This window comes from Fundulus heteroclitus, chromosome 7, assembly GCF_011125445.2.
Source record: "Fundulus heteroclitus isolate FHET01 chromosome 7, MU-UCD_Fhet_4.1, whole genome shotgun sequence".
In the NCBI taxonomy this organism is placed as follows: domain Eukaryota; kingdom Metazoa; phylum Chordata; class Actinopteri; order Cyprinodontiformes; family Fundulidae; genus Fundulus; species Fundulus heteroclitus.
In genome coordinates, this window is record NC_046367.1 from 35,455,878 (window position 1) to 35,471,082 (window position 15,205).

The window sequence follows — 15,205 nt, forward strand, 5'->3', positions numbered from 1 at the left end:
AAAAATCAAACCTGCACCCTGGAAGGAATAAAAACACTCTGGAACAAAATCATCTCAGAGTATGTTTTAAAAGCGGGAGTTTCAAACATTCTCGCAAAATACAACAATGATGGACAAAGGTATTAGTAAATTTACCTACACAACTTCAGTGTCAAAGTATGCGTTTGTATTGGGTTTTTGTTGTTGACGACTCTCAATCATCCAGGTCATAATCAATCCAAAAAAAGGTTAAAAAAATAAATAAAACAACTGAATTTCTATTCTGAAGCTGAAGATGTTTCACTTCCCATCCATGACACTTTCTCAATTCAAAATGTCTGAAGTAGCTGTGACCACGACATTCCTCCTGTGAGCCAGGCAAACGATGAGCCTAACGACTCTCCACTGTGTGGGGCGATCAGTTCCAGGTAAGTCTACATGTGAATCTCAACTCTAACGAGGCCTCACCTGCAGGTCTACAAAGCTGGGAACTCCACACTACTCCAGACATTTTGAACTGAGAAAGCTTCCTGGATGGGAAGCGAAACATCTTCAGCTTCAGAATAGAAGTCAAGTTGTTTTATTTTTAAACCTCCTTTTTGTGTGGGGTTTTTATTTGTTACACTTATGTTGAGTATGATGCAGAGGTAAGCAATAGTATAGATTAATTACTTGCTAAATGTAGCAGTAGTTTTCAAGTGCCTGTTAAACATCATAATACATATTTCTGTTCTGCTCTAAACAAGTATAACAAGCTTATGTATGTTATTAGTTAAATGGTTGGGATAGCCAGCCCTCGACTTACAGAACATCACTTGAAGTTTACCAACTGTGGTTTTAAAAGCGTCTTACTTTAAGAGGTTACTCCTGGGCTATCTCATCTATTACATTAACTTAATAGTGTAAAAATAGTATAGTGAAAATATTTTTGAATATTTGAAACTGTGCAATTGAAAACATGAAACTATTAATGACTGCTTGCCATTTAGACAACATGCAATTTTGTTCTTTCATCACATCAGCTTCCATTTTTTTACACTAAGGACAGCAGCTTTATACAAAAGCCTGCACTGTTGTTTACTTTTTACAAACCAGCTTCACATTGTTCTCCCAAGTTTTTAGTATCTGTATCAGAAAAGTCTGTAAAACATGTGTAATGCAGCAGCTATTTTTATTTTTTTTCAACTTTGATGATATATTTATTGTTTTTTGCACATGGTCATTGATATGGAGGTGTAAATCTATATTGAATGGGCAAGCTGTATATGTAAAATTATCTAAAGGCTAAAGTTTAGTTCTGTGGAATAGTTAAAAAAAGTTTTTAAAACACATTTTTTTCATCCTAAGTAAATATTTATGCTGTGAACTACCTGCAATTTCTTTAGACATTACAGACTTGCACAAATGAAACTTACACTTGTGCATGCACCAAATTATTATGTACTGTGTCCCTTTTCTGTGTTTTTTTTTTTTTTTTTTTGGGGGGGGGGGGGGAGTTGCTACAAGTGTTTGGCATTTCTCACGAACTAATTAAACCTTACGTGTGGGGGGTTTGAAGGAGCACAAACCCATTATGTGGCGACCTAAGAGCAAGCTTGGTTAATTTTTCAGAGGATTTTCCGCTAATGCATTCAGAGTCTGGGAAATATGACAAAATAGAGAGCTTACATTGGCAGGCGGGATGACATGTGAAATTAAAGTGAGCTTAGCCAGAGAGTTTCATAATCACAGCTATCTGCACAGTGAACGCCAGTCATCGTTAAAGAAAAGTGTGAGAAACAATGATTTGTTTTGACAAAGGACCAGATAATACTGTTTTACAAATTACAAGATTGTGCAGCAACATTTCCTATCTTTAGTCAGATTATTTTATATGAAAAACCCATCCAAAAACATAACACTGCTTTGCATAGAACTGACATGTTTGGATGTTTAGCCAAGCTCACCAAAGAAGTGGTAAAAAAATATTTGAAATTGCTAACATGAGTTTAAAAAAAGACCAACCCTTTCATTCGACAGAACATCTGAGATATTGAAACTGTATTCAGAGAAAAAAATTCCCTATAACATAACAACACAAACTAAACAAACACACAGCCAAATAACGTTTTTTAAATGTCCTTACCCTGCAGTCATGTTTGGATATATGCCTTGACTTTCAGAGGTTGAGTGATAGTGTACGCTGTTTAAACTCCAGTTAAGCCAGGCTGTGATGGATTTTTTTTTTAGAGATGTTGAATAGGTCCATGGCATGAGTGTCACAACTTAGTGTCATATAAGTTGCATATATGTGCCACTGCTGGGGAGTTTAGACAAGTGCTACTCAACTGTTGCAGCAATGACTCAATGTTGACATTTTTTAACAACCATATAGCTGCTTTGTCTGAACCTGGTGAGGATTCATTCGGCATGTAAAATACCTGAAATGGCAGACATGGCAGGGGACCTGGCCTTATTTTATAATTAATTCAGCAAATAATTATTTGATCACTTGAGGGCACTTTCAGATTGAGTATAGAACATTGAACTTTCATCCTCAAATGGTAAGATGAGCATTAAGTATACAAAAAAACGGGGCAGCATCAGGAAGGACACAGTAAATATACATCAGGGGCGTAATGGGAGTTCATGAAAGGTACTTCACGCAGGAGTAAGGGTCAGTTTCTGGTTTTACGGTGTATCACAATATCATCGACTCAGTTTCTAGGCAACTAAAAGTCTCCATTAACCTGGCAAGTCAGATTGATAATATGCAGCGCTCTACGTTCTGCACATTAGCAATCTCGAACTGCTCCAATCAAATCCATTCGAGGAAAGGAGGGACCTTCACCAGAACTTTCTGAGCTAATTGGGCTAAACGACACCTAGTGCCTGCCTACCAATGGTTGATTTTAGCCAATCACGGCAGCAAATGAAAATGGAAGCAGCAGGTGCCATGACAAACCACAAGTTAAGGTCGAGGCACTTCTTAACGCTTTTCCTTTAAAAAGAAATTGTGGATTCTGACAAAACAGATGTGATAACAGCAGCTCCCCGTCCCTCCTCCTGCGCTGCCATTTTTATTTTGGTTCAGTTGTGGCCTCGGCAGATGTTGCGTTTGTCAGAGCTGTATGTCCCGCCTTAAAACATGATACTGCAACCGATTTTGGTCCAGGCCCAAAAGATTGAGACAGCAGCGGTACAAGATGGATTCTCATGTGTTTGTAAATACACAAATACTGCAGGAATTCAGCTTGCAGGCAAGCTCCATGATAGCACTGAAATTTTGGCTTGACTTCACGTTGTGTTTTTTGCACCTTTCTTAATCTAAGCTTTTCCTTATTGCGAAAAGCTTTAGAGGTGCTCTCTTTTGTGTTTTCACAAATTCAGGTTTTTATACATTTCAAACAGTTTTTAAAACAGTCTGAGTGCAAAATAACGGCATTGTGCTTCATTTTTTACTTACTATTGTACTTGATTCTGTTGAATCAAGAATAATTAATTTAAAAAAAACTCTTTAAGTGGGCAGTTGACAATTAACTTTTAAAAGTACTTTCATTTGTGCCATGAGTTGATAAAATAACTGATACAGACTGCTCTACAATAATGGATTTTATTTGTAATGCACTTTAGATTTCCAAGAAATCTCAAAGTCCTACAGTTACTAGAAAATAAATAAAACAAGAAGTGGGACATTAGAATGGAATTAAAATACACAAGTAAAACCCGTTTTGTCCATAGGAGTCTCTGGTTGTTCACTACATGTAATTTGATACTGAGGATGCGCTGGTTACCATTTTATGTTTATTTTACTCTCACTCTGTATTAATTTCCAACTTTTTATTGCAACCGCTACACAAAATTTTTCCTTGGGATAAATAAAGTAAAATTATATGTATAATTACACATATCATGTGTGATCATTCTAGCATAAGTCGTTCCAGCAGTTGCATTTTTGTTTCCAAATTTCAATCAAAAAGATCATGTTTCACCAAACCTGTTTTTGTTTTGTTTGAAATTTACATTTTAAATACTTGAAAAGTGGAGTTTTTGCTCAAGATTATCAAGGTATTAGAATAAACTTTTCTCTTGATCCGGTGATGCTTAGACGCAGGACTTACGGAACGAAGAACTTCTATTTTTGCTTTTATATCCTGATTTGCTAAGCCTAAAACGCTCCTTCCTCCTCGTCCAGATGGACAGCGCGGGCTGTGACTCATCCCATATCCTCCCGTAATTTCAGTGCACTTTGGGGAAATGGCAGACAGTGTATATTGATTGATATGAGCTGGATATAAGCTAAAATAAACAGATATCTTGTTCCAAAGATCAGTTTCTTCGCCTGCCGTCGCAGCATTAACAAATGCAGCTGAGACCGGGGCCCAAAACACAGACACAAGATAATTAGTCACACCAGGCTTGGTGGAGGGAGGGCAGGGAGGCAATCTGACTGAAGGATGTATTGATCCTCCAGAGAGGGAGGGGCACCCAGTCAGGAGTCATGATCAATCTTGCTAGTCGACTCTCTCAATCTGTGATGAGACCTGTGTGTTTGTCCGAGAAAGCTTTCTACCTGCACAACACACACTACACTGGTGTGTGAGTTGTTCAGGTAAACACCTTGTGTGAGTCTGTGTGTGTGTGTGTGTGTGTGTGTGTGTGTGTGTGTGTGGGTCTTTGCAGCGACATTAACAGTACCGGCTGCTTGGTGTATGACTTGTCAGAGAGAGACAAATGTCTGTGTGAGTAAAAGACTCCCAGGGGTTAGGGAAGGGGGGGTTTAGCTGCACCACAACATCGGAAGCCTTTATCGTAGAGTTAAAAGCCATCCCCGAGCTGCAGATTCTCCTCATCAAGCTCTTGGCACAGACAGCCGGCGAGAGAGAAAAAGCAAACCTTTCCCAAACATCAACTGTTTGCATATTGGTGTTATCCAGTTTCTGGTCACAGGTGGGTTTCATCTGATTAGACAGCGGTGATGCATATCAGAGGGGGCAGCCGAGCAGTTGCACTGTACTGCAATTCATCTTCCATTAATACGCCGGAAGAGGAGCGTTAGATTCTCCTCCGGATTTTGCACTATGTTTGCCTTTGTGTTTCTTTGCAAAATGTGAAGCAAAGGCAAAAAAAAAAAAAAAAAAGCGGCATGCATTTGTTTGTTTATGGGTTGTCAGGGGCGTAATAACACTCTGTGCCGGTCTCCAGGGTTGGGCGTGTGAGGATCAGATATCAGACAGCATGTTAAGCTGCAGGGACTCCCACAGCGGCGCAACTGCGGATGGACTAATTGACAGGCTGGTGGAGATGAAGCAAGTCAAGATAGCCAGTCACTTTCACGCTCCCACACTCTGTGTTCCCCACTAGGGGGAAAGGCTGGTAGCCGGAGAAGATGCATGGGGGTGCGTGTGGATGGGCGGGTGCGTGAGTGTGCTGCTAAGTGGTGCGCAGACATTTGACCCACTAGGGAAATGGATGCCACTCTCAATGAGATGCATCTAACATTGGTCTAAAAAAAGAGGGTTGCCTCTTAAAAACGGGATTTGTCCACTGCTTCAATACGGCATGCTTAAAACAGCTGTCGCAAAGCCAAGTCACGGTACCAAATGTGTTTAGGTGGGTTTCCTTCACAGGAACCTATTTTCAGGAAGCAGGGTAGTTTTCTGAGGCCGCTGTTATTTCCAATGCCGTTTCCCCAGGGGAACCATAGCCAAATCAGATCATTAGGGTAGAAAGATACATCAGAAAACTGCCTGTAGGTTTTGTTATATCGTGGTGTCAACCTTTAGGGTTCTGCAACTTTTGGGCTGCTTTTGAATATTTTGGATTTTGCTTTATATACCACATAAAAAAGTTTGAAATATTCATGCTCGGTTTCCTTTCTTTTCAACTAATGATCTGATATTTATTTTTACAATTATACTCAAAAGCATCAAATCATAAATGAAACACCTTCAACTTCGAAAATACAACCTCATAGAAAACAAGAGGAAAATTTGTGCATCCAGTTCTAAGAAATAAATTCAGAGATTTACTCATCTTTGTTCAGATAAAGAAGAAGTAAAGAGCCAAACATTGACCCCTGTTATTGTCTAAATATTTCTCACCGTTAACTTTGCAGCACTATGCTCCACACTAGACCCAAATCCATCATGTGTAGCGGTATCAACTGATTTGAGCGATAAATCTATGAAATCACCTGCTTTTCTTCTTCCATCCTATCCCACTCTTACACATGGATAAATATTTTAGTATTTTCAAACCATCGTGTGTGTTTTTTACAAAGAGTTCTAAACCTTTACATCTAAGCCGATAGCAGCGCTCCAGGTGACCTAGTTTTTTTTGTCTTGAAAGCACCATGTGATCTGATCATGCTGGTCTGATCATAGACCGCTAAAGGTTAAGCATTTCTTACAAGCTCATTATTACCAGTGTAACATTTGAGTCATCTCCACTTTACATTCAGCTGCCGCTCATATTTTCTGCCAGATTTAAATTATTTAATAGGTGTAATTGGTATTTTTGTTCACAGACACAACATTCACACGCATCCCCTCTGATAAATATCCCTATTTTTAAGTACTCACATTCAAATGCACTGATAAAATCAGCTATCATTAGTGGAAATATTAATTAAACAAATTAAATCAAGTGTGGACTTCTGCTTTCAGCATCCATGGACGCAGAGAAACTAAACGTGCTCATTAGAACTATTTTTGGGTTTGTTTTAGGTAATGTAAGAACATTATGGTGTTAAAATTTTATTAAAACAACCACAATGTCTCAGTTTTGTCTATCATTGACCAATTTTACGTCTGTGCATCTGGTCCATGCTCCTCTCAGACACATATTGTAGACTCACATTATAGAAAATGTGTTAAGAACACAAATTTCCTCTGATGTTGGAGTGATTTTTACACCGTTTCAGAGCAGGGAAGTAATACAACGTTACTGATGGAGAACATCAGACCGTAGTTCTGACCCGAGCTTTTTCTCCTCACATCTTTTCTTCAGAAATTACCAGTTTGCCTGAATCTGCAAAGTTTATTGCTAAAAATCACCACATATTTTTATGTAAGGAGCTTTAGTTGATTAATGTGTTTTTTTGTTTGTGTTTATTCTATATATGTGAGCAGTGGTTGCTGTTTGAGAACGGCAGTGCGTGAATGCCCTTCACCTGTTGTTCTGCAAAGGTACATTCACACCAAACGCGTCTATCCACTTGACGGTTCCTCCTAAATGTTCAACTCAGGCGTCTCCTGTCAGTAAATCCAGCATTGCTCAATAGAAATACAGCCTAATTGTATTTGCTACATATGTAACACATTAAAAAAATTGTTTTAGCTTAAATAAATGGACAAGGAACACCCTTAATGCAACACGAATTAACAAATAACATCTCACAGGGCAGGTATTTATAAAACAATGGTTGACATTGGCGGAGAGCTGCTTGGAATCACTGGAATGTACAAAGTTGCAATGACAAATAAAGATTATTATTTATTTAAATTACTAACTTTGTTAATAACTTCCTTTGGCGCTTATTGTTATAACCAAACCTATTGTTGCACAACAATGTAGTGGCCCTTTTTCAGCCAGCGGACTGGCAGTACACTGAGAGGAATCAAATATTATTCTTTATAGCTGGAGAAAAGTCAGGTCACTTTGGTATTCTTCACACATCTCATTAAAAGGGCTTTAAATCATACAAATGATATGACTGATTCAATGTTTTTGCTTACAACCATATGTCAAAGTAAGAATCAGGAATCTTTTATTGTCACCGCGTGTTACAGAGGTGCAGCGGTCACCAACCTTTTTGAAACTGAGAGCTACTTCATTGGTGTTGTGTCATACGAAGGGCTACCAGTGCTGACTGTTTAACTAAAAGGGTCACCTTAACTTTATGTAAAATAAATACATTTTTTATGCCTTGTTATAGATATTGTCATTTTTAAATCTATAATAAAGCAAGTGTGATTAAACAAGAAGAGTAATAGAATAAAATAAAGTTTTGGTCGTGGATTGTGTTTTTTTTTTTTTCTTTTTTTTTTTTTTTTTTTTCTAGAAAAAGGCTTGGGCACCACATGTGGTTCAGGACAGACACCGGCTTAGGATTCACACAAACAATATGTACAGGTGGACACAACAGACATTTTTAAGTAAAGATAACATTTAACATCTTGTGAAATTCATGTAACTTTATTATACAATCAGTATGAATCACTTAGTTTTCTATTTTAAGTAAAAATAATTAGATCAGTTTATACATTTGGAATGTTTTTCATTTAATTTTTGTCTAAATGTGATAATGTGGTATTTTCCCTCAATGTCACCACACAGTAAAAATCTCATACAAGGCCATGCCTGCTTATATCTATGTTATTACACTTATGACTATTTGTGATGTTACAAAAACACACTCTCGCCAGTGCCCACCATTAAGCCTTTTTTCACATTGTAATCATGGTTTTCTGTTGACCCACACAAGGGCAGCACACTTGAGGTTCCTTATTTTGTGCCATTTCTTTATATCGTAAAATTATATTCATGCGGTTTGAGGTCCCTTTTCTGCTGAGGGACAAAAAAAAAAGGGTAAACGGGATAAACATCATCTGTGCCTTTCACCATTAAACGTTCAATTATCTATAAAATACACAACAGAGGCTTCAGTCAGTGAAATGACAAATTGAAGTCGAAGAGCTCTTCAGTGCCGCCCCTGTTAACACAGGTTTTTATAGATCACCTCACATGACTCCCCATAGGTGTTTTAGCTATCTCCATGAATATATGCAGCGGGGATCTGTCCTTGCTGAGAGCGAAATCTGATAATGCAGCAGCAAACACAGCTGAGAGTCAGAGCAAACCAATTCATGGCTTTGTTTAAAAAAAATAAAAACCAAAGGGCTCGCTGCTCATCTCTGCGGCAGCTCTAAACACTAGATGAACAATTATTCAAGGAGTCAGGCTGGGAGGAAAAAAAATATATTAATCTATTCATTCATGGCTTGTTGAATCAGCTTTATCTTCTGAGATTAATCCAAGTCAGTAATGTTATCTTTAATTATGAGGAATGGCCTTTTTACCTACGTCAAATAATCATGGCAGTCTATGGGAATGGAGCGAAACAAATTTGTTATGTGACAGTGTATTTCTCTGCCATTAATTAGAGCAGTTTGAGGGCTTTGCTTTTGCATTGAGATTAGTGTTTCCTTAGGGTTTTCTGAAATAAACTAATATTTCAAATAGAAGCTTTAACATACCTTTGACACAGATTTCACCAACCTAATACAATAATCAGGGTTACACAGTCAGGAAGCAAGCATGGGATTTTGATTTTTTAGGTAAAAAATAGATAGGTGGTAAAATGTGTATTTCCAGATTTTGTTCCCTATGCCATGGTCTAAAAGCTTAGTCCATTCATCCATTCATCCATTCATCCATCCATCTATCCATCCAGCCATCCATTTATCCTAAAAAAGGGACAGAGAACAATGGATCTGAGAAATAATTGCACTTAAGTATTTTCTAGGTCTGGATAAGTAGGAGAAACATGATTCACAATATAAAAATATTAAAGGCTTTATTCCCTACCCCACTCTCAAATACTTTACTAGACTTTACTTTATTAGGTCCCCGGAGAGCAATTCATTTGCAGCAAGTAATAGCGGTAGTAACAATAGCAGCCATATAATCACACAAATAATGCAGACAATAGACAAGACAGAAGGATGAGAAGCGACTTATAAAAGCTAAAGGAGATCGATCTAAAACATCTGCAAAAAAAGAAAGACTGGAGCTAAGACTTGAAGTAAAAACAAACGATAAAAGCTGAAGTTGAAGTTAAAATAAAACATAAAGTGCTGCAATTAGATAGTGGCCTTAAACCAGGACCTGATATAAGGTACACTACAGTGTGTTTAAAAAGCCAGAGACTGTAGGGACAAAAGTGTTTTTTAGTCTGTTGGTTCGACACCTTAGTAGGGCGTATCTCCTACCTGAAGGGGGTCAACACTTTTTTTGCTTTGATCACTGATCTGGTCACTTATGTCCTTCCAGCCATCCATCCATCCATCCATCCATCCATCCATCCATCCATCCATCCATCCATCCATCCATCCATCCATCCATCCATCTATGTATCTGTTTTTCAACACTCCATCAAACCACACACTCATTTATCTGCTTTGTTACTGTCTGTAATTTTTGTGTGACTTTGTTGATTTAAAAACAGGCAAAACAGATTTTACATCTGTAGGAATGCAAATGTGGAAAAGTAGGTATTTTCCATGTCTGGATAAGTCTGGTGAACATGATACATCATGTAAAAATACTTGTACTTTAAGATGTTATTTCCTATATCATTGCCAAAAAGTCACATCCATTCATCTAACCGTGCATCCATTTGTTTGTTCACATTCAGCGGTCTGTACTTCTATCAACCCCCAAGTATCTGCTTCTCTACAGTTTGTAGTTTTTAAATTGCACATTTAAATTACATGTTTAAAGCCTGACCACTGTGGAAGCATCTGCTATAAATAAATAATTTTTTTCTTTTTTTTTTTCTTTTAGAATAGGCTAAAAAGGAAGCGAGTTCTCTTTCCAGTTGGGTAGATATAGAAAAACATGATAGATCATGGAAAAATATGTTCAGACTTTATTTCCTATCACATTATCCATCCATACATGCATGCATTTACGCATCCCTTCATCTTTCCTTCCGTCCTTCAACCCTGTCTCTTCCTGTCAGTAATTTTTAGAGGTTCCTCATTTACAGACTGACATCTGCTAAAATATTAATTTTAAGTTGATAGCGAACCTTTGCATATTCTCAGCTGGACTGAAAAACAACGGAAAAAATTGTTGAAATCTGAGTGTAGAAAAATGTGGAATTTTGATGTTAAAAACAGCCACGAATAAGTGACTAAATAACCAAATTATAACGTCTAGGGTAAAATAAAAATGAATTCACCTATGATGATTCTGGGTGAAACAAGTCAAATCTGGAAGTTGATGCCAGAGGTGAGGATCTGTTCAGAAAAACTAGAATGTTTGAAAATACAGACCCTATATTCACTTCATTATTCCTCCCTCCCAAGAGCCACAGATTTACAAAGCTTTTTACTGAGATAAAACATATGCTGCTCCCTGCATGATCAATCGAACAAAAACAGATTAAGAGGAGCTGATCCTGATGGACCGTCTATTCGTACGAGGCTCGCTTATGTGTTTCTACGTGTGATCAATAGGAGGTCACTGGTATTAATTGGTTTTTGCTTTAAAAGACCATTATATATATTTTACAGATCTTAAAAATAAAACTATGATAAACAGTACAAAGATTTCTCATCATATCCCATACAAATTAACTTAAAAAATGTCAAGGAAAAAATGTGTTAAAATAAATAAGGAGCATTAATCTGGTTATTCACTAATATTTTTGATAAAGCACATGTTTCAGTTTTTAACGTTTCTTAGGTAGCATTTCTTATTCTTTTTTTAGGTAGGCGCCGCATCTAACATTGGTCCAAATGAATCTGACAGACAGTACATAATGCTCAGCATTAAAATCTCCCTAAATATTGTAGGAGGAAACGTTATGGTCCAATCAAACAAAAATGCATTTCAGCCACTATTTCAAAAGGCGTTTGCCAAAAAACAAACAAAAAAAAAAAACACCACCATCCGCAAAGGGAAACATGGTGGGAGAATCATGCAATGTTTTTTTTTTTCCTCAGATGAAACTGAGGTTTTTGTGAAGATGGATGAAATCATTAACAGGTTCAAATGGGACTCCGTTTTTTTTTTCTTCTCAAAACTGGTAGGTGTCTGCTTGACACCCAAAGACTAAGAGGGGTTTTAGTTTTCAAAGCATTTATCCAGATCAACAAAAGAATGGCTATAATAAAAGACGGTTGTGTTTTGGCTGTCTGGTAGAAAACCCGTGGTGTCATGTGAAGAGAGCTGTGAACAAGGATGGAGAACTTGCAATGTAGAGTCAACACTTATTATTGAGTCAAGATGAAGGGTCCTGATAGACAACTGGCTGCTAAACTTAAATCAAAAGGTGCTTCTGCAGCTGGGTTAGTGTTATGTTTTTACCTATTATTCTTCTCACTAATGTTTTTTCAGTTATTATTGAACAGCATAGAAGAAATGGACGATGATGGGTTATTTTACACCACAAAAAGCCTACAATTTAAAACCGGGGTGTGCAGACTTTTGAGATCCAACCTTTGCCCCAAACCTCGAATTGATTTTTAGTGAAACCCTAAAGAACGTTCTGCTTGTTGATGTGTGTATAGAAAACAACAGGAGATGAGTAGGAAAACAAAAATCTGATTTTCTTTGTAGTTTTGTATGCGGCTGATTATCAATCAGAGCCCGTCAATAAGAAATAATTTCCAATCTGAGGCTGATTGATCGTTGTATCTCTGCTGCAACTGTTGAAGTTGCTGACAACAATCAAACACAAACAGGAAAAGAGGTCCAACATATGTGTGTGGTTGTGTTTGTGTGTGTCTCGTGGATTCGTTCACACACTTTTTTGTGTTGTGTTTTTTTTTTTTTTATGTGTTACTCTCAGGCCTGGTCCCACAGCTCCCAGTCTTTCCACAAGTTGTGCTCTCCCAGCAGGATGCAAAGTGAGGGAGCTGTGAAGTCGCCTGAAAGAGATCTAACTGCCAGCGGCAGAAAATGCAGATCACACAGCTGACAGGAGACAAAACAGCGTCTTGGGTCAAACTTTCAACGGGATCTTAATCTGCGATGAAGTCCGAGGGAGGCTCACGCAGGCCGGGTGATTCCTGGACGTCTTTCATGTCTGCTTAGTAGCGTCCACCAGGAGCGCGGGGGAAAAGCGAGGGTCACAGCGTTGCAGGACATACATAAAAAGGAACTTTTACCGTCTTCTTTTGCTTCAGATAGAATTTGATCAAACTTTCCAGCTCCCCCGAGGAGCTTGACATTTTCCTTTGCCTGATTGAGCAATTGTGAAAATTTCTTCAAGGGGCATCCATTTTAATGTCACAGGTAATTTTACATCTGAGCATGAGAGGCTGCTTTGAAAAACAAAGAGAAATAAATATGCCAGTGTCGCAGGGATAAATAAGAAAAAAAAAAAAAGAATCAGCAGAATTTAGTTTTACTGGGTTAACCTTGCACATGATTTTGCATCATCTTAGAGATGATAACAAATCTTCGCAACCGCGTCAATGTTCAACATATCCTATTAAGCCTTGACACGTGCAGTTTATCATCACTAAATCAATTGAATATTCCTGCGGGGAAAACGGGGGGAAATCCATCTCCTGTAAGGACAATGCCTTAAATAAACAGCCCACAGACAACAGGCACAAACTGCTCTTCTTTCACCTGATCCCCTCTCGTCCTTTCCTCACTTTCACACACACACACACACACACACACGCTCGCACATAAACACACTTTCCCTCTCATGGAAATTGTTTCATTCCTTTTAGTCAATCTAGCTAATGCAAAAATCATGTATGTCAGTCTTTAAATATTTAATACTAACAGCAGCAGGATTGAAATACAACATTGAAGAAGCATTACTCCTTCTCCTCCTGAAAGGTACAAGAGCTCTGAGAGCCGGAGAGAGAGGCAGCCGCTTTTGCTCCACAATGTCAGGCTGAGCGAGAGAGAGAAAGAGAGAGAGAGAGAGAGAGAGAGAGAGAGAGAGAGAGAGAGAGAGAGAGAGAGAGAGAGAGACTGAATCTCTCTCTGCTATTTTTCGATGATAATTTGGTTGCCATGCACTCCCAGTTACCTCGTGTAGAGGTGCTGTTGAAGTGTGGTTTGCTTTGGAGAGAGAATGAAAAGTACACAAATGCCTCTGACAGCTCAGTGTTTTCCATCTGTTGGAAGCAGACTTTGTTCCTTAGCATAAGAGAATTTGGTCGGAGGAGAAACACTGTTGCTGCGTGGAACTTAGTGAGAGATGCAGCTCAATGATCCAGCAAAAAGCCATGAATTTTGCATGCGGGTCTGCATCCTGGGAAACACACCCCCCTCCTTGGAACCTGGGTATAAAGGCAAAGAGATTCTGTCTTCCCCCCTGTTGTTCACTCTCATGTCACTTATCTGTTGTTTCATTTGAGAAAACTGAAAAAGTAAAAGTAAAAAAAAAGGGAGATTTGATTCATTCAGCAAAAGAGAAACTTTGAGAAAGTTTTGCACTCACCACAGAGAAGTCCTCAACTGAGCAGTTTTGTCCACTAAAATTGCAGCTCATCAGCATCTCCTCCAGCTGGTGTCCCGTCCTGTTGAAGATGTCCTGCATGTCGGGGGCTGGGTACATCAGATCGGTGGGTTTGTGCCCGTCCCTGTTCTTGGGGGGCAGACCCGTCAAGTTTGCCAGATGATAGATGTCGGCATCGGTGAGAGCCGAGAAGCGAAAGCGGTTGATGTTGCAGATGGTCACCGCGGGGAAGACCATCTCCGGGGTTGCCTCCTCGTTCAGAGCGGTCACATGAGGATGCTCCAGGTAGGAGATTGCACACTTGGCCGCCTGGTACAGAAAGAGCGCCAGAGAAGTCAAGAAGGCAAGAGCCCAGAGAGTCTGCCGGATACCCAGGCGGCCAGAGACGAAGATGTGGTTGATCCCATGGAGGGAGCAGGAGTTGGCAAACCCTGCCAAGTCTTTGGCCGGTGGAGTGCAGCTCTCTTCGATCAGGCTCTCCTTATCCCCATCTTGCTTGCTTTTCTGCTTCTCATCCTCCTCTGCAAATTTGATTTTGCAAACAAATTCGATAGGCATGTGGGCAGCCAGGTCTGCGTTTTTTTTCCCTCTTTCTTCTTCTTGATGGCAGCTTTCAGCCCTGGATCACTTCCCTCCTACTTCTCCAGCTTTTGTCCACGGAGCGGGATACAACTCCGGAAAGAAGAGCGAGGGGGGGAAAAAAAAAAGACGAGAGAGAGTTTGTTGCTGCTGCTGCTGTCGCTGCTGCTGCCTGCGCTGTGACTGATAGTGCTGCTGCTGCTGCTGCTTCTGCTGCCACGGCTCCTTGTGACTACAGCGCTGCTGCTGTGCTGCTGCTGCTGCTGCTGCTCTGAATGCTTGTCTCACTACTTGATCAGCTCACACGGTCCTACTTATCAGTGGTAATACAGCTGTCAGAAACAAGGGATAACAACAAAAACACCCTTGCATGCTGCCCCAAAGGTAAAGAGGAAATGCAGCTTTTTTAAAAAAACAAAACAAAAAACAGGCTAAAATAGGAACAGGGAG

The 15,205-nt window shown here is 39.2% G+C and overlaps 1 protein-coding gene across 1 annotated transcript in view; it reads right to left on the bottom strand.

Moving 5' to 3' along the window:
* Positions 1-14,951, bottom strand: part of LOC105916471 (acid-sensing ion channel 4-A) — a 161,654-nt gene extending 146,703 nt beyond the window's left edge. Inside the window, exon 1 of the mRNA XM_021309721.2 lies at positions 14,159-14,951. Within this exon, the coding sequence (XP_021165396.2) occupies positions 14,159-14,734 (576 nt within the window). The 5' untranslated portion in view covers positions 14,735-14,951. The remainder of the gene's footprint in view (positions 1-14,158) is intronic.
* Positions 14,952-15,205: the final 254 nt, after the last annotated feature.